Source organism: Molothrus aeneus, chromosome 29 (genome assembly GCF_037042795.1).
Source record: "Molothrus aeneus isolate 106 chromosome 29, BPBGC_Maene_1.0, whole genome shotgun sequence".
NCBI lineage: Eukaryota > Metazoa > Chordata > Aves > Passeriformes > Icteridae > Molothrus > Molothrus aeneus.
The window spans coordinates 2,385,664-2,408,518 of record NC_089674.1 but is presented as its reverse complement, the minus strand read 5'-3'; the positions used below and the strand labels follow the sequence as shown (position 1 = coordinate 2,408,518).

Below are 22,855 nucleotides of genomic sequence, written 5' to 3'. Positions count from 1 at the left end.
AAAAAACCAAAACGGATTTTCAGATCAGTGGAATGTCATTAAAAATCTTTCCTCACGGAAAAGCAAAAGGGAAAAAAAAAAAAAAGGAAAAACAAACAAACAAAAAAAACCAAACTAAAACCCACATCTGAATTCCAGAGTATTTGTAAAATAAAATAAAAAAAAAGGCAACATCTCAGTAAATAGAATGTACAAAAATTATATGTTCTACCATCACACACAGTCAGTAAGAAGCTAAAATATTACAGGCAAGTCTCGATACGCTCTACCTAGAGGACAGGAGCTATCTATGTACAGGGAACCAGCTTTACAGGCTTCACACTATGCAAGAGGACAGAGGCCAACACAAACCCCCCAAAATATTGGATATCTCAAAGTCTATGCGGCAACATCAAGTCATGATACAGTAATGCCCCGTGGAATCAGACACTCCTCGTAGTGCCAGGGCTGCATCTGCGTCCAAAAACTCTTCCAAACCAACTCCGGTGAATATCGACGCTTTGTTATTAAAGACTTGAGTGATTTCCTTAAAATAACATTTCACAGAATCTACAAAGTTTGTTACAGATAAACAAAGTCTACAGAAAGAACGACTCTACAAAGGTCCATCTTACAGAGCACGTGGGGATGGAGACGGATCCGCGGGGATCTGCGTTGTGCAACATCACTCATGTGGAGACAGACGGGCTGGGGTCCTCAGAGCACCCCAAATGCAACCCCCAACCCCTGGCTCAGATGGGACAGGATCACCCTGGGGGCTTGGTGGAAAGGTGACACCAAAATGAGATACAGATCCACGTGGAACAGGGAGTGTAGGGGTTCATCCAGTCTGGTTATGACCCAAAAGTGAGAGAGAACTGCAAGGTGGGACCCCAGGCAAGAACCCACTGAACTTACAAACAGTGGCACCTCCAGAGGGACCCCAGGCAGCTGCACCTCCGGATCCAGATCCCCCTAGAGGGACCCCATGTAGCTGCCTGCCCCTGGAGCTGGTGGTGGCACAACAAGGGCACAGCCCCGGGGCACAGGGAGTGGTAAATGGCTTTGGCAAATTCATACATGTTTTCCCTTTTTTATTCACATTAAGCACAGAAATCCCCTACACAAAGCACAGTTCCAGCTCCCTACCTCCCGCTCTGGAGCAGCAGGACCCCTCCCAGAGGAACACAGACCTGAGCTGCTCACTGGGAAATACAGTATCACAGGAAACAACCTTTCTTTTCTTCCTGTTTTGCCTTTTTCTCTTCCTCCTTTTTCCCTCAGAACAACACTGGGAATACATCCAACGTGTAGGAGTGTATCTTAAGTGCAAATGTTTTTGCTACACAAAGAGAAATGGTGGGGAAAGCTGATGGGAATGGGAAGCAAAGGGACAGCACTGCTCCAAGGTTGGCGTCTCCCACACAACACCTGGTGAGCACAAACCTCCCAAACCCTCCCGTTTGCCATGGATCCACTGCACAGCAGGAGCAGGAAGGAACTTGGGGGGAAGTCAAGGACATTTTTCAATGCAGTATACAAAAAAAAAAAAAAAAATCACGTATAAATAAAAAAAGCTGTAAAAGGAACCGCAGAGCTTCAAGTACATTAAACCCTGAATTCAATGAGGCAGAGGTTTCCATGTTAAAGTGACTTCTCCGTACCAGCGTCGGACACCCCCATCCCACCCTCCCCCCTCCCCTCCCACATAATTCTGTAAAGTTTCAATATATACAGATTTTATGCTCATTGATAATTATGTCTAGTAATTGTGTCTTTCCCATTCTAGCCTGAAATTAAGATAAAAGAAGGGGTTTTTTTAAGAAGAAAGGCCAAAAATCCACATTCCAGCCCTATTACTCCATTTGAACTGATTCTCCAAGACCATGTGGTGACCAGAGAAGGTGATTTGCCCACGAAATTTCCTTCCTGAGCTGCAAACACCTTCAAAAGCCTATGGACAGGACAAGTCTATACAATAATCTGACAGCTACAACAGCTAATGCTTTTGCACAATGTGTTCAGGAATGGTGGAACCAGCCTCTGCACCACTGGAATCACAGAATCCTGGAATTCTTGCTTCTAGATTCATCTGGCCACAGGCTGCAGGATGTGCCCAGGTGCAGCTGCAGAGGAGAAGCTCCAGTAAACCACAAACTCTGTTCCCCGGGCAGGGCAGCTCAGGCACTGCCCAGGTGCCAGAGATGGAGGCAGGAGGTCACCAGAAGTGTGGAGCCACCTCAAAAATGTAACAAGAAAATAGGTGAAAAACATGTCACTGTGCTCCCATGAAGGAAAAACAATGTGCTGGGACAGCACACTGCAATTCTCCACCAAAATTACCAGTTCTGTGGATTTCCCCTAGGTCTCAGCATGAAACGACCCAACTATCCACGATTCCTTATTTTGGAGCCCAGACAAATTAATTCAGCAGCTGCCTCCCACTCTGCTGAAGCCAATCCATCAGAACAGCTGTGCAATCTTTTCCTTACAAAGGAGCTGCACTAAGCAACTACATTCTGGTTACTCAGCTTACAAAGATGTGGTTAAAATGTACATTTTAGCATCTGAGCCTGGCACTCAGAACAGTCACCAAGATGCTCTGAACTGGCCTGTTTATAATGTTAAATGTTAGAGCTTTTTCAAAGACTCACCTTCTCTTCAGTTCAGAGTTTTGTTCACAAACTAAACAACCTCTCCTGCTTTTCCTCCCAGGTCCAAGCTGCTATGAATCACTTTTTGGTGAAAAAAGAAGCATCTCTAAGAAGTCTGAACACAAAGTGAACCAAGACATGGAGTGGCACAGGAGGAACAGCAGCCTCCATCACAGCATTTGAGAAGTTTAAAGCCTTCTGTGCCCTGGCAGAGCACTGTGGCACTGCCAGGGTGGCCACTGCCAGTTTGTGCTCCTGTCCAATGCTCCCAAGGTGTCCTGGTGCTGCCACACCACGTCCCTCTGCTCAGCAGGTCACCATGGACAAGGAATGAATGGAGCAGGTTGGGGCACTCACACAGCAGCACAGTATCAGCAACATATCTGATATATATATATATATATACACATTTTTATACATATATATAAAATATATCAGCTGATAGCTGCAGTATCAGAGTGCTCTGACTTCAGAGAAAATCACTGAACATTATCAAGCCTAATAAAGAATATAAAGTGAACACCTCAGGCCTTACAGACATGGTAGCAAGAGCTGTGTTTGGAATTTCTGAGAAGGTTAAACATCCTCAATAAGAGCATAAAAAGAGACATTTCCCACACAAAACGTTAAGAAAAATAAAATCCTTTTTGTACCTTATTTTTTTTCTTTAAAAATACCAAAATCCAGCACTGCTTTCCAGCAGGGTTAGTGTTGGACCCTGACTGGAGCATGGCCCACAGCAGGAAGTGCTTTAGGGATCCCAAAGCTGCTGGCCCAGGAGTGCCCCAGCACCTGTGGGGTCTGGCACCCCAAGGGAGGTGTGGGCAGCTGCTCAGGGACTGTAGTGTATCCATCACTGATTGCACACACAAAAGACTCCCCCTGTACACCAGTTTGAGGATGAGAAGGACACCAGGCAGAGGCAAGACACGCTCTAAATTCCACACAGATTTTTTTTCTTGATCTGAGAAGTCTCCGTGTTCCCACAGGTTTGTGTAAGCAGTTTTCCAGAGACAAGGTTCTTAATTCCAAGGCTCAGTTCAGCCAGATGCCAGCAACATTTGATTATTTTCAGTACCCACGAGCAGAGGCTGGCAGGGAGTAGCTGTTATCAGTACACAAGTCAGAAGTACTCACTGTACCAGGGCATGGGGGGACAGTGCTTGGTGAGATTGTGGGCTGGGGGGGAAAGAGTCACCAAAACTAGCTCCAGCCTGGGGACACCAGTGCCCTGTGGCTCCTTGCACAAAAAAAATGGAGGAATATAGGTTTTCTAAAAAAATTCTGGAGCAAGAGCCAACATAAGCCACCTTGAAAGCCTCACTGAAGGAGTCTGTCTCTCTGATTAACAGAGGAAATCCCAAGACAGAACCATCTCCTGAGGCATCAGCTGGCTGGGATATGGCCCCTTACCCAGACACAAAATACCCTGTTCATTGAGGAAGTGCTGAGATGTTCCTCAGCTCCATTAACAATGAAGATTGAAGTTAGAAGATCTCTCTCAACAAAAAATATTAACACTCCATCGAAACCAACATGCACATGGGTCAGGTCCCTCATGTGCCCAAGTCTCCCTGAAGCCAAGGGGAGCCTGAGAAGGCAGGACTGAAGAATCACTCAGTAACTGCCACCAAACCAGGTGAGGAAGCCACTGGCAGGACTGCCTTCAGCTCTGGCTGAGGCTGGGAGCATCTCCTGCCTGGGAGGGCTTTCCAAAATATAGGTGGGGATACAGAAATGACCACTGTGCAATTAAACTCTGAATTTTTGCATGTCTGCAAACACCCAAGACAGCTCTGGAGCAAGGCACCACCATTTCTTCCTCACTGCCAGACCTTGTGTTACGAGCACTTCCCAGAAGTCACACGCCTGATTTCTCACAGGAAAAGCTTCACAATATTATTCAGAAGTAAACATGAGAGACAACCTACCTTCTCCAATGCCTTTAACAATAAGTACTGGAACAGAGGCATTTCAGAGTCACCTGGTCTGACACCCACACCTGTCTGTTTGGCATCTCAGTGTTACAGAGGGGAGAGGCTTTGCTCTTTCCATAAACTAGACACAAAAGTTACGTTGGCTTCGCTGTTTTGTTTTTAAAGACACGATGACTGATCAAAGCCAGATCTTCAACACCCTTTCAAAATTAAATAAATAAATATGTGGCTATGCTTTGCTTTCTACACTCAAAGAACATTATTTTAAACAGAATATTCTTTTCACTGTCAAAAGGTTTACGGTTTTCTTCAAAGGCCAAGACGCTCCTGGTTTCCAACAGTAAGAGCTGCTGTAGCACATTCAAGGGTAAAAGAAAGACCAAACAATAAAAACCAAACACCACTGCCTGGTCCTTCTCACTCAGCTCAATGGTCCCATTCCAGCTCACACGTGATGGCTCCGAGGACAAAGCCAAGTGTGGCACTGCAAACTCTGAGTTCATCGCCTGCTGCCCCTCTTCTCCCCTCCCGTGTTTGTTTTTAACCAAATTCACTCCTTTGCCTCTTCCACAGCATTCTGTGCTTCCAATTTGCACTTGATCTTGCTCCAGTACTCGGGTGCCACAGGAGATTTGGGGTCGTGTGCGGAGCAGCAGAGGCGGCCGTCCAGCGCCGACGGCACCAGGGCTCCCTTCTCGTGATCCTTGCAGAAGGAGTGGGGGCAAAACTCACAGAAGGACACGGCAGGATTGCTACAGATGTCACACTGATGCCATGGACATTCCCACTTTCCTGAGGAGGGGAGGAGAGAGAGAAAGGAATTGGAATTAGTGTGCTTTGGAGACAGCACTGGCCTTTAATCCTCACTCCATGCTCGGATGAATGCAAACAACGTTCAGAAAAATCAGCCACTACTTCTGCTTCTCATGTACAAGAATCTGACTGAACACACTTCTGTTCTGCAGTTTTTAGGCAAAAAGATGATGTTCATGTTTCAATCAAAATAAAAGGAAGTTTGACTCAAGGAGAGGAACAAGAGCAATATAAAAAAGTATGACAAAGCCTCTGCCCACCAGTTCCATTTAGGAACAGTCACCCAATGTACTGCTAAAAGTGAGTGGTGCACTTTTGCAAAAGCAAATTTGGTGCACTTAGTGCAAATGAATACTGCATTTAATGTAAGTGAACACTGTATTTTATGTACATGAATGCTGCATTTCATCTCCAACACTGTCTTGTAGCAGGAAGGAGAAGTTGAGCAGGAGGAGGCACCGTTCTTACCAAAAGGTGGTTGAGTCAGGTTAAGGCATAGGAGGTGGTATGCTTTGGGACAGTCCTTCTTATCACACATGACCAGCTCTCCCCCATCTCCACACTGGAAACAGTTATCTTCATGCATCTGCTTCTGTTCTGTTTTTATTTTCCGCTTCTTCTGCTTTAGTTTTGCATTTTTCACCTTCTCTTCATTTGCTGTTGCAAATGCTGTCTGAGAAGGAGAAAATAACAACAGAGAGTCACTTATAAACCCCCAGCATTCAAGTAAACTTTGGGTTATTATTTGCATGAATTCTTTTTAAATGAGATCCATTTAAAATAGTTTTTAAGCTCTAAAAACCAGAAGTGCTCATTCAGATGTTTCTGAATTAACTTCCCACCAGACACAACAGCATGGCAGGGCAGACTATAGAATCTTTGGAGACTTCCAAGGGTAGAAAGTATTAGGCTAAAGAGTGAAATAAATCCAGACCCTCTTTGGCCTAGAGAATCTCTGGGTTTGGGAGGAGAAGCTCCAGTTTCATCCATGTACCTTGGGCCGCACTCCCAGGAAGCCGCTGCAGTTTTCCGCTCCGCAGTGACACTCGGTCCTGCCATTGCCCAGGCAATCCAGGTTGTAATTGAATGTTAATTCCATTCCTGAAATGTAAAGAAAAACAATTCACCCACACGGACACTCGGTCCTGCCATTGCCCAGGCAATCCAGGTTGTAATTGAATGTTAATTCCATTCCTGAAATGTAAAGAAAAACAATTCACCCACACCCTGAAATGTAAAGAAAAACAATTCACCCACACCACTGAGGGAAGACAAGCCTGTGACAACAACATTTCATTAGCATTTGTTACCATGAGACCCCTGCTAAAAGTGGAACCTTAAGTATCATCTCCACACCAATGAATGAAAAGTTCCTAAACACTTCACTGGTGTTAATAACTTCAAAGAAAAAGCCACAATTCTAAGTGAGGAACTTGGCCACTGCAAGACAAAAGCAAACATGCCAAATAGTGCCATCCTTTTACCTGCAGGAATGTCACAAAGAGCAAACAGTCCAACTCTAATGTCACCATTCACTGTCCACTTCTGTGTTTCACAGTTTGGGTTACAACTATGGTTCATAAAACGAGAGTAGTTCCCCTTTGGGCCAGCATCTATTATTCGGTCCTTAAAGGAAAAAGACAAAGATGTGTTTAGTGCTTAGAAAGCAAAGAGGTTTCCTGCTGCTGAGTGACATTTGCTATCAAACAAGACACAATATTCACCTTGGTTACAGTTAGCATATAAAAATTGGTGACACTGTTCTCGTGAGCACGTTTGATCCGCAGCCGGCACTCCTCCTCATCAATCAGCTCCCCAACGTATTCATTCACAAATTCACCCTGCAAAGAAGAACAAAAGTAAGTAATCTCTGCATCCTAACCACAATCGTAAAGGGAAGCAGGACAGAAAAAAGCATTTCCTATAAAAAAGACTCTGATCATCACAAAAAGTGTTACACTTTACTGGTCTAGTAGGCACAGTGTGAATACAGGCACCAGGTAATTGCTGTCCTAGAATTACACCCAGGCAGAATAAAAGGCAGCCCTGTTCCTGCATTCAGTACACAAGACAGTTGTCAGGTCCATAAAACCCTTTCAACCTTCCAAGTTTCCTTCTAAGAGGACAATGTGACAATATCCATGGACTCCTCAGGAAACAGGAACTGCTACAGTAAGTATTTTCACTACAAACTTCACTTTTATTAGGACTTTAGTAGTCAGTAAGCTCAGAACATTTGCAGTAGCACAGTTTTCATGAAACACAGATTTTAAAAGTTTTGCATTTAATAAAACTAATGGCTAAACCCCATGTTTAAAAGCAGCCCTTCAGGCCTGCTTTTTCCAGAAAATACAACTGTGACAGTGCAGAGTGCGATGCTTTCACCCAGACCCACCCTGATGGCTGTCACAGCCCTGTTCTGGCTCACTGTACTGTCACTGTCATATTTTCTGGAAAAATCTCTTTGCCCAGGACTTTGCTCCTGGGAAGCTGAGAAGCCTCAGAGAAAAAGGAAAACAATATTATCTCATTTGCTTCTCCTGTGTTGTGCTGCTTTGGAGTGTGTTTGGACATTGTTTACCAAGAGGTGATTGTTTCATTGAATTCATGTGAATTGTTTTTGACTTATTGGCCATTTGGGGCCAAGCTGTGTTGTACTCTGGGGAGAGAATCACGAGTTGCAATTAGTATCTTGCTAGCCTTCTGTCTGTATCCTTTCTGTATTCTTTACTATAGTTAAATTTCATATTTTTAATATAATATAGATAATAAAATAATAAATCAGCCTTCTAAGAACATGGAGTCAGATGCATCATTCCTCCCTTCATTGGGGGTTGGTTGCTGTGTTGTGAGGTCTCCAGGATGAGGTAAGAGATGGGAATTTGACTCCATGTTCTTAGAAAGTTGATTTATTATTTTATGATATTAAAAGAAATTATATACTAACACTATACTAAAGAAAAAGAAAGGATACATCAGAAGGCTAGAAAAGAATGAATAATAAAAACCTGTGACAGACCAGAGTCCTGACACAGCTGGACTGGGATTGGTCATTAAATCAACACAATTCACATGGAACCAATCAAAGATGCACCTGTTGGTGAGCAACCTCTAGACCACAATCCAAAGCAATACTTATTTTCTGAGACTTCTCAGCTTCTCAGGAGAAAAATCCTGGGCAAAGAAGACTTTTCAGAAAACACAACACCGTACCTTTTTGATGCTCCTCTTGGTGCGGAGGCCCCAACCGCGACGCTCGGTTTTGATGATCTCTGCGTCAGGGTAGAGCCTCTTGGTGAAGCACTGGTTCTGGCAGCGCTCCCCAGCTGGGCACACCTGAGGGTGGCACTCGTACTGCAGCATCCTGTTGAGGCACTCTGACTCCAGCCCACAGGGGTTCTCGTCTGAGGGCTTGCAGTTACAGCGTGGGATCTCCGACAGGTCTGCAACCTGGATCTGCACCTTCCCGATCACCTTGTTGGACTGGGGAGCAAAGGGCACAACAAGGCATGAAGGCAATGCACTGGGAACACAGAGTCAACAAATGATACAAAAAAGGCAAAGAAAAATTATTTTATTCTGTGTTTCCAGTCGGCCACCTGGATTTGCAGCTTCTCAATCACTGTGTTGGACTGGGGAGCAAAGGGCACAACAAGGCATGAAGGCAATGCACTGGGAACACAGAGTCAACAAATGACATGAAAAGGCAAAGAAAAATTATTTTATTCTGTGTTTTATTCTGTGTTTCCAGTTGACCACCTGGATCTGCAGATTCCCAATCACCTTGTTGGACTGAGGAGCAAAGGGCACAACAAGGCATGAAGGCAACGCACTGGGAACACAGAGTCAACAAATGATACAAAAAAGGCAAAGAAAAATTATTTTATTCTGTAAAAAATTATTCTGTGTTTCCAGTTGGCCACCTGGATCTGCAGCTTCCCAATCACCTTGTTGGACTGGGGAGCAAAGGGCACAACAAGGCAATGCCCTGGGAACACAGAGTCAACAACTGACACCAAAGGGCAAAGAAAAATTATTTTATTCTGTGTTTTACAGTACTGTAAAACACAACAAGAGATTAGTGAAAAGAACAGCAAAATTATTTACGTGAATTTCTTTAGGCTGAACACCTTGGTGTAGGTACATAACTTACAGAACAGTGTGAGTTGGAAGGGACCTTAAAGAATATCCATCCCAACCACTGCCATGGGCAGGGACACCTTCCACTAGACCAGGCTGCTCTGCTCCCCACCCAACTCATCCTTGAACACTGCCAGGGAGTGAGCAGCCACACCTTCTCCAGGCATCCTGACTCATGCACAGGGCAACTTACTCACACACAGAATAAAAATAAAATAGAAAGAGGCCAACTCACTTTAATGTGTTTATAGGGTGGAGGCTTCCTTGAATTCCTTTCAATTTCCAATGCCTCTTTGCTTTCTCTTTGTGCTTTCAGTTCCTGGAAACGCTTTGCTGCTTCTTCAAGTGCTGTGCAAGGAATTTAGAATAGAAAGCAATCAGTCCCAGTTGCTGCTAATCAAGTAAGTACATGTACATGTATCTTTTTTTTTTTTTTTAAGACTAGGAACAAAACTTTATTAACAAAAAGACAAACTAAAATTAGTTATTGCAATTTATCATGAATTTATCAGCAGGTACTTTCAGCAGGTACCAACATACTGAACAACGATCCCATGCAGCAGAGCCCAAGATCCATCTCAACATTCCCCCGTTTGTGGAAGCACTGAACTGGCCCACAACAACACACAATGAGTAGGCACTTAAACACATTTTTATCTGCAGTCAAGGGATCAACACAATGCTTGGATTTCACGTGAACACAGAACACTAGTCACATTATATTCCCATGCAGGTTAAGTGGTGATGGAGACACAAACACGTGGAATTTTTGTCATAAACCACTATAAACTTTGTTTGATTTTACCTTTCTTGAAGGTCTTGTTAATACTAGTTTGCCCCTCAGCAAAGCTTTTATCTCCTTCAACATAAGGGAAAACTCTGCCCTGGTGTACCCAATAGTAGTCATGTGAACCAAAGAAAAATACTGGGAAGTCCCCGATATCATGTTTGAGGCCCTGTATGTTGAGAGGCACAGACCTGGGATTGCAGATCTCTGCTGGCCACCACCTGCAGAGTAGGAGAGAAAAGAAGAATGTAAGTTCCCTGAACCAGAGCATCCCAGTTTCCCTCATGGGACTGAGAAATAAAAGTCAGTTTTTGTTTCTCAAGGAAATCAATTCCTCCCTCATGCAGCCAAGGCTCCTGCTGGCAATGCCTGGGAAGCTCCATGCAAAACACAAGCAATGTTCTTAACTCCAAGTTCTGGGAAAGCCTTCTAAGAATATCCATGGCCTGAGAATGAGTTTCCAGGATCACCTGCAAACACCTGTATTGCTGCAGCTGACTAAAGCAAACACCAGCAAGGACAGCTGGGCTCTGGCAGCCCCTGCTTTCCCCCATCCTGACCAAGCTCTGCAGAGCAAAGGTTGTGCAATCCAGAGTCCAGCACCTGGGAGAAGCAGGAGCATCACATTTCAAGGGTGACATCCATGTCTGACCCCGGGCAGAGGAATTATTGTATTTCTAACTCTTGTTCACGATGACTGAGCTGCTTTAAAACATCCAAACGAGTGCATTAAAACATCCAAAGCATTAAAACCCCCAAAAGTTGAACTTGCCTGTAATTCCCAAGCTTGACCCAAACGATCTGCTTGTACCGCAGCTTCTTGCCAGCTTTACAGTCATTGCAATTCCAGCATCCCTCAGGCATTTCTATGCTGAGACACTCGGGGTGGAAGGAAGCTGGGCACGACTCACAGCACAACAGTTTGCCACCTTGAAACAAAGAAGCCCTGCTTGGTTTGTAGAAGTCAGGATTGCTCCCCCCCGTGCACAGCAATTGATGTTCATTTTAGATCATCCGCTCCAGATTTCCCAAAGAAAAATGGCAAAAGAAAGGGATCAAGTCAAGCTTAACAATGTTGGTTAAAAAGGACTGTGCAGGGTTTAATCTAAGCTGGGACTGCATCAGACAAAAAGGCAGCTGAGGATTCAAACACGAGGTGAGCTGGCAGGAGGAGGCCCATTGCCAAGGGAACAGTGCTGCCAGCTTTTAGTGCTCTGGTGATGGCCAAAGCAACCACAAAACTCCACGTTTTTCAAGAATCCTTTTCAATCAACATTGCTCTGACTGAATCCCCAGCAATCATCAGCGAGCACCAACCCCACAGCCTATAGGTTGATCAATACTTTTCTGCTGCAAGGACAGGAAAAAGAGCTGTAATGTGTGTTTATTCCACAAAAAGTTTACCAGGATAAGCCCAGTACATAAAGCAGAATGAGACACACATGAGTTGTCCCCATCCCAAAAATTCCTGGTACACAGAGGGAACCTCAGCACTGGGCTTCACATGAATTTCTGAACTTTACACTAATTTGGGCACAAGTTATTTTGGTTGGCTCACATTTTGGAGGCTGTGTTACATGTGGAGAGCCACAGGACATCTCTAAGCCACCCTCAGCAAAGCAGCTCATGTAAGATGACTTGATACATTACACATACTGTAATATTTTATACATGTAGGTATATAAAATATATATACATGTTCTTATATGTATATATATTTAAAAATTAACAAGATTTTGTGTCCCATATGAAAAATCTGGGAGAGATTTGAGAGTATTCAAACCAATTTTCAATCACAGTATCAAAAGAAGTGTGAATAGTCACTTTCAAACCTTTATCAGAAAATCTTGTTCACCCATAGACTTCCCAAAATATCATTGCATTAATTGATCATTGCATGTTACAATAAGCATTCCTTAAACAATTCAGTCGCATGACCAACACTGTATTTCCTCTGCTAAAACCAGTAAAATCCAGTCACACGGATCCTTCAGAGCTCCCAAACCCATAATGAAATTTTTGAAGTATTTTTTGCAAATGTAATTTCAGAGGAAATACAGACAAATCACTGAAACATTATCCAAGATGAGAAAATGCCAAGAGATGCAAAAATCAAACAAAATCAAACACAAAACTGTCAATGCTAAGCAAGAAAAAACCCAACGTTACTCTCGGGATGCATTAGGCAGATATGGCTCAAGCTAAGCACAGGGCTCAAAATAATTCTTGTTTTCAGGAATTACAGGACTACTGCAAGCCATTGATCTCACAACGCTGACAGCGACCTAACTTGGGCTGGGAAATGGGGCACCGGCTCTGAACGCTCCCGGGGCACCAAAGTTCTGTGGGGAATGAAATACCAGAGCTGAGCATTGCACACAGACAGCAGGAACTGCCCTGCAGGGATGTGGAGAGCCTCAATCCCTTCAGCAGCAGGAACTGCCCCAGGGATGTGGAGAGCCTCAATCCCTTCAGCAGCAGGAACTGCCCTGCAGGGATGAGGAGAGCCTCAATCCCTTCAGCAGCAGGAACTGCCCTGCAGGGATGAGGAGAGCCTCAATCCCTTCAGCAGCAGGAACTGCCCCCAGAGATGAGGAGAGCCTCAATCCCTTCAGCAGCAGGAACTGCCCCAGGGATCCAGAGAGCCTCAATCCCTTCAGCAGCAGGAACTGCCCTGCAGGGATGTGGAGAGCCTCAGTCCCCTTGGCAGCAGGAACTGCCCCCAGGGATCCAGAGAGCCTCAGTCCCCTCGGCAGCAGGAACTGCCCCAGGGATCCAGAGAGCCTCAGTCCCCTTGGCACCAGGAACTGCCCCTCCATCCCTCAGCACCAGGAACTGCCCCTCACCCCCTCAGCACTAGGAACTGCCCCCAGGGATCCAGAGAGCCTCACCCCCTTGTCACCAGGAACTGCCCCTCAGCCCCCTTGGCAGCAGGAGGGGTCCCTGAGCTGCGGGGTCCCAGCCTGGCTGTGGCCAAGACCCATCCCCAGGGGAGGGGCCAGGCATGGGGCACTCAGGCTCGGTGGTGGAGGTGGGACACGAGGCCCATGGGGCACACTCAGGTCAAACCTCCCTGCCCTCCTGCTCTCACAAGGACACAGCACCCACCCTTGTCCAGCCCCAAACACCCTCTCTCCTCTCAGGACCTGCACAAGTTCCGAAGCAGCACATCCCCCTCTGCTTCCAATCCCTTTAAGAAGTATTTTACATCATCCAGGTCAATACTGAACTGCAACAACATCGAGATCCATCTGCCTCCTCTTCACATTGCTGTGCAAACAGCTCCCTGAACCTGGAACAGCCCAGGCCAGATAGAGAGTGACCAAATCTCTTCCAAGGAGAATTTAGTGACAGCAATTATTTTAAGCCCTTTTATAATTAAAAAAATAAAAAAAATTAAAAATCGCCAACAACATGAACACAGGCTCACAAAAACCATGAGTGAAGACCACTGAAAGCAGTCAGTGTCAGGGGACAAGCAGACATTTCTCCGTTGATTTAGAGAGAAAAAATAGAAAAAGCGAAAGTAAATTAAAGAGAAAGAAACTATTTTGGTTACCTTTCTCACATTTCTTTTTGGAAGCTGACGAAGGAGGAGGAATCATAGGTAATTTCATCAACTCAGCACGATTTGACTCATTCAGTAGGTAGTGGGACTTATAGGCATAGGAACTGAACAGGGGGTCTGAATGGTCCTGCACTACCAGCCCTATACGAAACAAACAGAAAGAGATGAGTTGCAATGAAACTACCCATGATTCCATGAAGGAAAAACCAAATACACCCAATGAGCACCTCTAATGCGTTATGTGGGAATGAAAAAAAGGATAAAATGAAGAAAAAGGAAAGTCTGACAAAGCGTCTGCGCTAACAAAGAGGTTGTGCTGGAGAGACTCAAACTTAACTGGAAAATCTTGCAATGAAATAAGCTGCTTCTAAGTGGAATTTCAATTGGTTTTTTACCCTTCTAGACAAGCACAAGAAAAGCAATAAAAGATCCCCTCTCCTTCCCACAGGGCAAAAGGAAGCTCCTATGTAGACTGGGGTGATGGTCACTGCAGCTGGGCCATGCTCTGAGCTGGGGCTACAGATGGAACAGAAATTGGGAATGAGAACTCACTGTCCCACTCCCTACAAGCCTGTCCCTGAGATCTTGCCTACAGAAGGGTTTTGCCTCTGTAATTGTGCTGGAAAGCAAGGAAGAGGTCAGTGCTCTGCAAGGCACCAAGGGGGAAGCACAGATGGAGGTTCTGCCCTAGGCTGTGGTGGTGAAGCTCCCCCACCCAGCTCTCCCAGGGCTGCTCCAGAACAGTCCAGCACTCAGTTCCCTACACAACTCCATCCCAGGCCTTTGCAATTCTCTGTCCTGCACCAAGAAGAGCTTTTCCTCATTGCTCCAAAGATCCAGGCAGCCCAGCTGAGAGCCCACAGCTGCAGAGAGAAGCACTTGGCCGGTAACTCATGGCGAGAGCAGAGCAACTGAGCCCCAAAGAAACAGGAAAGATGAGCTGCCAAGAGAGCTCCCAGCTCTTCCCCTGAGGGCTGGACAGAAGCTCCTGGATGGTGCCCAAAGCACTGCTGTAAGAAGACTGGGGTCAGCCCACCTGGACATGCATCATTGGGAGGATTCCTAAAACAAGGGAACCTACACATGAACTGCACCATGCTGGAGTTATTGCAGGGGGCTGAATAAGAGGTCTTTAAATATCTTGTATTTCAAGTATCTCACTGTAAGCAAGTTTGCATATCTTATAGATTGTCTCTCATCTACATTTCTCACTTCAGTAGCTGCACCTAAACACAAAGTCTCTGCTTCTGATAGCAACTAACACTAATTAAATCAGCACTAATTAAATTCTCACAGAGATGTCCAAGGATTTCTGAAGCGTTCAGTTCCCCATTTCTTTCTGAGCAGGTGGCTCAGTGCTCCTGATTCCAGCCAGGTCTGGTGGACACAAGCCCCACAAGAATGTTCTAGAGGAACAAGTACAGAGCTGCTCTAAGACACAGAGGATTCAGGCAGTGGCAATGGTTTGGAACTGTTCAAGTTCTCCTAATTAAGATCTGGGGAATACACAGGACAGGGAATTCTATCTGCCAGGGCACAAGAGGTTATTTAGATTGCCAGGAGAAAATACAGACTTGTGCAGTTTCATCTCTGATGGAGCCAGATTCAGGTATAAAGAGAATTACTAAACAAATGTAAAGTGGAAAGAAGAAAAAAAAAAGGCATGAAAAATTCCTTCTGCATTTCTTGTCATTCTGAGATGTGTAATTATTCCTCTGCTCTTGCAAAGTCAAGCCAAACTAAACTTCCACCTGAATGAACACAAATGAAAACAAGTAACTTCAGGATCCAGCTCACTTTCATTTCCCTATTAGTGACTCTCAGAAGTGCTGCAGAGACCACATCCAATATAAACTGCTGGCATTCTGTAGAAAGTACACATTAATATTATTCCAACAGAATAATGGTACTTTTGAATCTTGAGACCAAAGTAACTGCTGCACCAACATTTTTTTAAAAGCTGCTCTCTGGCGGAACCCTGCTGACTGAAGAACCATAAAAGTAACAAGTGGGAAAAAAGTTAAAAAGAAAAAAAAAAAGAACTTTGAGACATGGAAAAGCTTAGCATGAAACCTGCTCATACAGTACTGCTAAAGGTTTTCTTTCAAAGTTCTCAAATGTGAAGGCAGTTATAAATGGAGTTATTCTAGTTCATGAGTAAATCCCACCTTTTAGCCTTAAAACTTAGTTGTAAGTTTGTAGCAGTGAAAGAATTTCATTCTGCTTAATATAGTGATTAACAACACAGCATTCTCAGCATGAAAAGGCTGGAATGGGGGGATTGGGATCTGCTTTTCCCTACTGGCAGAACAAGTGGGCCTGAGTGCCTGGTGCTGCTTCTGGCTATCAAATGGACCAACACAGCGAGTTGAATCTCATGAGAACTGCTGACCAAAATAAAATTAAATTAAATTCCATAAAAAATCCCAGGCAGCATTTCACCCCAGCAAGCCCTAAGGGAGGAGTTCCTCATGAAACACTACTTTTATCACTAAACTGCACAAATGACAACAGAACTATAAACAGGGAAAAAAAACCACGTGTCTCACCTCTTGCACAAACGAAACAAAAGCCTACATTTACAGCTGATGAGGAGTGAGTCCTTTTGGAATGGTTACTACAGATGAGGATGTGGGATGACACAAACAAGCTTCCTGCAGCGATGCAGCCGTCTCCAGAGTGATAGGCCACGGGGCAGCGCAGACATCTCGCCATGCGACCTGCTCACAAAACAGCAGAGACACCCAGGGCTAGCACCACCCAGCTGGAAAACACCCCTGGGAACAACCAATGCTCAGGGCAGGACAGGCCACAACTTCCCACAGGCAAAGGCAAGGCTGGGTCTGTTCCAATGGCAGTACTGCGTAAAAAAAGGAAACAGCTACATCTTTTTTCTAAAGAAATTTTTGAAATATTACCCCTTAACTTTTGCTTTAAAATTGTTAAGAAAAACTTCCATCATTCTAGAGGCTATTTGTTTGCTTTAAACATTTTAGTTCATTTCTAAAAGGATCTTCTTCCTTGCAAAACAATTGTTGACAAGGTCACTACAAATTGTCTACAAAAATCAACATTCTTTGGCCTAGTCCTGTGAACCCCTGGCTTCCATTAAACATCTCGGCCTGTTCTTCTAAGCCTTCTGATGTTTACATTCTTGTACCAAACTTTCTCATGTGCTTTTTACTTTATGACCAATCACCATCAGCTGTGTCTGATTCTGAGGAGTCAGTCACCAGTTTTTCATTATCATTCTTGTTAAGCCTTCTGTCTGTATCCTTTCTTTCTTTAGTTTTAGTATAGTATTCTTCAATATTATGATCATATCAATCATATCATATCAGCCTTCTGAGAACATGGAGTCAGATTTTCATCTCTCACCTCGTCCTGGGGACCCTCACAAACACCACACAGGTGCAAGAGGTCCTTGCCTCTGGTAAAACACCTCACAAAAGCAATTAGTTTCTTTGTTCCCTTCTTTTTCTAGTAAGTTGCTCAGGCAGGACTTTTTGGATCCTGTGCCATTGGGTATCCTTAAGTTTGAGGTGAAGTCCCCCAGGTCTCTATGAGATGTCTTCACCTAACTGAGGAGAGAAACTTCTGGGCTTATCCTCTTTTTAAGGGGACAAAAGATAGTTTTGTCACTCTGTCAACAGGTGGCACATTCCTATACAAGACTTTTTGGCTTCTGTGCAATTAGCTATCCTTAAATTTGAGATGAAGTCCCCCAGGTCCTATAAGATGTCTTTTCACCTAATTGAGGAGAGGGCTTATTCCCTTTTTAAGGGGACAAAGAATAGTTTTGTCACTCTGTCAACAAGAAACACACTCCTATAGGAGACTTTTTGGCTTCTGTGCAATTAGCTATCCTTAAATTTGAGGTGAACTCCTCCAGGTCCTATGAGATGTCTTTCCACCTAACTGAGGAGCGAAACTTCTGGGCTTATTCCCTTTTTAAGGGGACAAAGGATAGTTTTGTCACTCCTCCAAGGGGACAAAGGATAGTTTCGTCAACAGGGGGCACATTCCTGTGGCTGGCCTCACCTTTGCTGGCTTTGTGCATGTCCTTGTCCATGGAGCAGGCGGTGCAGCAGTGCTGTGGGCAGCGGAAGCCGCGCGACTCGAACAGGGCCGTGGCAAACTTGCGCACGCAGGACTCGTGGTAGAACTTCCCGCAGGTGCTGACAGAGCAGCGCTTCACGTCCTTGCCAGGCAGCTTGCAGGAAAAGCACGTGTGCTCTCCTTGGAAAAGAAGGAATAAGGAATGCCAGCTGTAAAAGCCAACTCTGATGTGGAAACCCAGGGCACCGGGAATTTCTCTGTCTGCTTTGGGGTGCCCTGAACGCCAGGGGAGCTCTGACTTTGACCCTCGTTCATGGAGAAAGTTTTCTGGATTTTCAAGATTGATCAGAATCCACAAAAGTGTGAAATAAATTATAGAGAAGTGTATCACTTGAGGAGAAATTTAGGTTTTGGGATTTTTAGTGTGTTGTGGATGGAAGCAAGATGGAGGGCACAGGGTGTCACCCTGGGTTTCTTCTTCTTCCTTCTTCTCCATGGGTTTGGGTGGTATTTTGTAATTGGGCAGAAAAGTCTGCATTGTGGGCTCTGTGGGATCAGTTATTGGGTTAAAAAGGAAAATAATCCAGGTGTCAGTTCTTAATTGGATAGTTTAGTCTTAAAAGACCTTGTAACAAGAGATTGTTGGCTGTTTTGTGCCTTCTAATGAAAAGCTGCAGAACTCACAGTAGTGAGACTGCTTTACTGATAAGAAATAATAAACATTTGAGTCTGAACATGAACTACTGTCTCAAGTGCTTCAATCCAGACCCAGAGAAACCCACAACTGAAATCCCCACACTTTGACATACAGATATTGTCCAAACAAATTCTGAAGCCAACAGACTGTGAGCAATACAGGATCCTTTCCATCCAACAGGCTGGGTGATTACTGTGACCCACAGTAACACTGGAGTAGCTGCTCACATAAAAACCTCTTATTCCAAGTAAAACTCTAAGCAGCGCATTCATTTTTTTTTCTTACAAGGCACTTGCTAAATGGAAAATGAGAATCTGGTCTCAGAGGTTAAAAAAGCAGCAGAATAACCCAAACTTAACTCAGAAACCCTCAGAAAGCACCACCTTGGTTTGCTCTGACCAGAATGTGGCTCCTGAGCAAAGGGGGAAATCCCTGCCATTTTCCAGGCACAGGAACACACACTCACCATTCTTACACTCGCTGCAGATGAACTTTTCCTCAGGCATGGCCTTCAGGCCCAGACACTCCAGGTGGAACATGCTGCAGCACTCGCCCTCGCAGGCCAGCAGCGACTCGCCGGAGCTCTCACAGATCTGCAACAGGCAGAGAGCTCAGCAGGCAACAGGGCACCCTGACACACCAGGGACTGCCAGGAGCTAACTACAGAACTGTCTGGAATTGCTTCAGAATTAGGGTAAGGCAGGAGAAGTGAACCTGGCAAGCCTCAGGGCGAGGACAATCGCAGCACTCGCTGCACTTTGCTCTGGGGTAACAGCGCAAGCAAAGACAGAGACAGGAGAGGCACCACAGCACCCACCTGCCCTCCTCCATGCCAGGGAACAAGCTGCTCTTGCTCTTCAGGTCCTTTACTACTGACCAGGGAACTGGACAGAACATCCCAGGATTTATTTTTTTTTAAATACTGAACAATTCTCACTCTGTCCTATCCCGACCAACCATCTGGAATCTTCAAATGGAGCAGAAAATGGCATCTGCTTTTTCTACTGATGCTGGCAGATATGGATTAGACATTGCCTTCCAGCTGCTGAGCTTTCTGGCCTGCAGGAGGGCTTAGGAATCATTTAATATGAATCATTTCCAGAGCATAAAAACACCTAAAAACCTGGATATTTTATCTGAGAGGTCAAATTAAGACAACTAACAGAAATAGGGGATACATATTTAGTATCCATCACTTCCCAGTATCACCAGTTACCTGACAAACAGTGTCTTTTTTACTTGTTCCAGTTCCTCTCCTGGATAAGCTGGAGTCCACTGACTGCACATCTGAGGCATCAGCATCAGCAGTGGCTGAGGGGCTGTCTGAACGCTTCCCAAAACTGCCCTACAAAGAGGAAAAACCCACGGCTCTCAAACCAGACAATGCCAAACCACAACCACCCTGGGAAAAAAAGATTTCTGTCACTGTTGATCAAAAGAACATTTGGTAGGTCAAGAGACTTCACTGGGATGACACAAGTGCTGCCTTCTTGATATATTTCACCTGTACAAGCCAAACACCATAAAGAGCTCTCTTACTTTTCCAGACACTCTTTGGAGTTACACCAGATACAGCAGCATCTCCCAACTCCCCAAGAATTTCAAACCTTCCACAGAACAAACCATGATCTAAACCAATGCTTTGCTAGACAAAGTAACAGGAAAATTTGTAAGTAAACATTGTATTTTCACAACAAACCAGTGGAGAGGATTAGAACAGACTAGGTTTTGTGTTTTTAGATAATAAAAGACTCAAAATTTGTAGAAAATAGCGTTCACCTATTTAGCAATAATCAACTGAAAAGCCTCTTGTACACTGACAGCTTGTACAGGTTCCTGTGAGAACCAACACACCTTTACCTGCAAATCATTGAGTCCTCTGGAGTCAGAGTCAGACGTGTCCCTGTAGGCTGAGCTGGTCAGTTCCATGTCTGTGGAGGCACGACTTCTCTTCTTTAAGGGTTTACAGGAGTCTGAAATCTCACTGGCACCTTAACACAACACACTAAAATTAGTTTAATACATGGTCTCGACTTTCTGCCTAAACTTAATAAATGAAAGAAAGACGAGGGCTTGGATTCCATTATCAGTCTTAATTTTCAGTCTGCAATTTTGTTACTAGTTGAATTCTCCCTGAAAATTAACTGAAAACCAGCTTAGGCAGAGTTTTGACAAACTTTTTAACATGGTGACACAGTGGAGGAAGGCAATAAATTGTCTCTAAGGGAAGATAAATCCTTAGATTTTCCTCTTCATCATCCATCTTTAACTTTGGCTAAGCAGAAACTTTTAAGAAATGCCCAGAAGGACTTGGGGGCTTACAGCATATGAACAAACACCATCCTTCCCCCAGCAATGCACGAGGCCCAGAACCCCAAACACAGCTTGTCCCCAGGGAAGCTGAGCTCAGCCCTACAGAGCACCAACATCGTGGCTCACAGGGAGCAAAGCTGCTGCCCAAGGGCCACAGGCCACCAAGGTCAGTCCAGGTAATTTTCACCTGTCACTCACCTTTCTGCAACCCCGTCTTCACTGCTGCCAGTGGGACAGCTTCAACCTGTTTGAAAGGAAAATCCACAGTTAACACCAGAGGAAAGTTTCTCCCTAGTACCAAAAAGCAAACAGGTCAGTTCAAGGGGTTACAATTCAGGTGGGAGCTGCCATCCCCTCCTCAGCCCGAGTCTCCACGTCCTGCTGGATCCACTCCTGCCTAGGCTGGTGCCCGCAGCCCTGGCAGCCAGGGGCCACTAGCCAGGGCCACCAGGCAGGTCCTTCCTCTCTGCCCTGGGGCAGGAAGGTGACAGGAGCGCTGTATCCGTGTCCAGCAGGCAGGAGCACCCTTGGGCAGCCACCCCTGGTGCTGTGCAAAGCCCACAGCTGTGTGAGCACACTGGGTGCCCCTGGCAGGGCTGGCACTGGGCTAGTGAGGCACAGGGTGGGTCACTCGCTGCTCCCTGCAGCTCCTGCAGCCCTTGCTCCCCGTCTAGAGCTCTGCACGGGCCCGCCCAGGTGCCGTGGTGCAGGGCTCTACACAGCTGGAACTCCAGGGCACAGGCACTTCAGCAGACAAATGCACAAGTTTACAGTCTTGCAAAAGCACTTCCAGTCCTTGACCCTAGGGAGAAGTTTAGGAACTGTTCTGCCAACACAGATGGAAGATGTGGGAATTTGGTGACTGGGTAATATTTATAGAAGAAAGCTGTTGCCTAAAATCCTGTTTTCAAGGTTAAGAATTACAAGTTATTTCTTTGCAATGTGGTTACATATGCATGGAGAAACACATTTAGTAAATATTTAAGGATTATTCTATAATTTTTTTAAAAAATATTTTATTTTGTTGTACAATAGGTAAAAACATACAGTAGAAGGATTTGTATAGGATACATTTTGTAATACAAATATAAAATCTAAACAATCACTTTTATTTCTCCACTAGTCACTGTAACAGTAGCATCAACATTTTGTTTTTCCCATTAATTGTACTCGTTCCAGTTATAATTTTATACCAAGTTGTTGCAGACTAACTGGGGAATCAAGAAAACTTGACTTTGGGTAACAAATATTGTTGCATAATTGTAAGAAGTTAGTAAGTTTTCTTTTTTAAAATTTAACTTAATACATTCAAGGTTTTGCGCATTACAGTGCCCCTGGGTTTCACTTTAGTCAGATACTTCTCCTGAGAAAAGCACTTTTAATTAATGTCCACAGACTGAGTCAGCCAGGTAAGAGAAGCACATGAAGCTACCTGGCATCCATGAAGTTCATCTTGTTGGTTCTTATACCTTTGTTAAATTAAGAAACCTTTACAAACATAATAAAACAACTCTTTTGAAAGGGGGAGGCTGCAACAGCTCGTGCCAAGAGGCTCCACAGTCCACATCAGGTGTCACACACCCAACACTTGAATTGCTTTAAAGTTTCAGCAAGAAACTGCCTCGAGCTGGAGCACTCCTCTGCTGCACAGCAGTGCAGAAATGCTGCAGCATCAAAGGAAAAATAAGGAAAAAAAACCCCCAAAAAGCAACCGAGTTCACTTTCAGTCTCTGAAGTGAAGGAAGTGCAAAACAAAGCGCAAAGGGCAAAGAATAAATTAAAGAGATAAAAATATTTTTTCCCCTTCCCATATAAATCTTCATCCTGACTGTCTCTCTTTAAAAATTCTCACTGGGAAAAGCTAAACTATGAAACATTTATATAAAATTCTCAGCTTTCAGACAGAGG

At 44.6% G+C, this 22,855-nt stretch overlaps 1 protein-coding gene across 3 annotated transcripts in view; it reads right to left on the bottom strand.

Annotated features, from left to right (window-relative positions):
- Positions 1 to 183: 183 nt before the first annotated feature.
- NSD3 (nuclear receptor binding SET domain protein 3) overlaps positions 184 to 22,855 on the bottom strand; it is a 39,407-nt gene continuing 16,735 nt past the window's right edge. For all 3 annotated transcript variants that reach the window (XM_066567260.1, XM_066567262.1, XM_066567261.1), the window contains 16 exons: positions 21,146 to 21,191; positions 20,495 to 20,625; positions 19,851 to 19,979; positions 19,101 to 19,227; positions 17,920 to 18,117; positions 16,428 to 16,598; positions 13,870 to 14,019; positions 11,083 to 11,239; positions 10,329 to 10,531; positions 9,759 to 9,871; positions 8,597 to 8,866; positions 7,108 to 7,224; positions 6,868 to 7,009; positions 6,378 to 6,484; positions 5,852 to 6,056; positions 184 to 5,362 (listed from right to left, as the gene is read on the bottom strand). In XM_066567260.1, the coding sequence (XP_066423357.1) occupies positions 5,121 to 5,362; positions 5,852 to 6,056; positions 6,378 to 6,484; positions 6,868 to 7,009; positions 7,108 to 7,224; positions 8,597 to 8,866; positions 9,759 to 9,871; positions 10,329 to 10,531; positions 11,083 to 11,239; positions 13,870 to 14,019; positions 16,428 to 16,598; positions 17,920 to 18,117; positions 19,101 to 19,227; positions 19,851 to 19,979; positions 20,495 to 20,625; positions 21,146 to 21,191 (2,508 nt within the window). In that variant the 3' untranslated portion in view covers positions 184 to 5,120. The remainder of the gene's footprint in view (positions 5,363 to 5,851; positions 6,057 to 6,377; positions 6,485 to 6,867; positions 7,010 to 7,107; positions 7,225 to 8,596; positions 8,867 to 9,758; positions 9,872 to 10,328; positions 10,532 to 11,082; positions 11,240 to 13,869; positions 14,020 to 16,427; positions 16,599 to 17,919; positions 18,118 to 19,100; positions 19,228 to 19,850; positions 19,980 to 20,494; positions 20,626 to 21,145; positions 21,192 to 22,855) is intronic.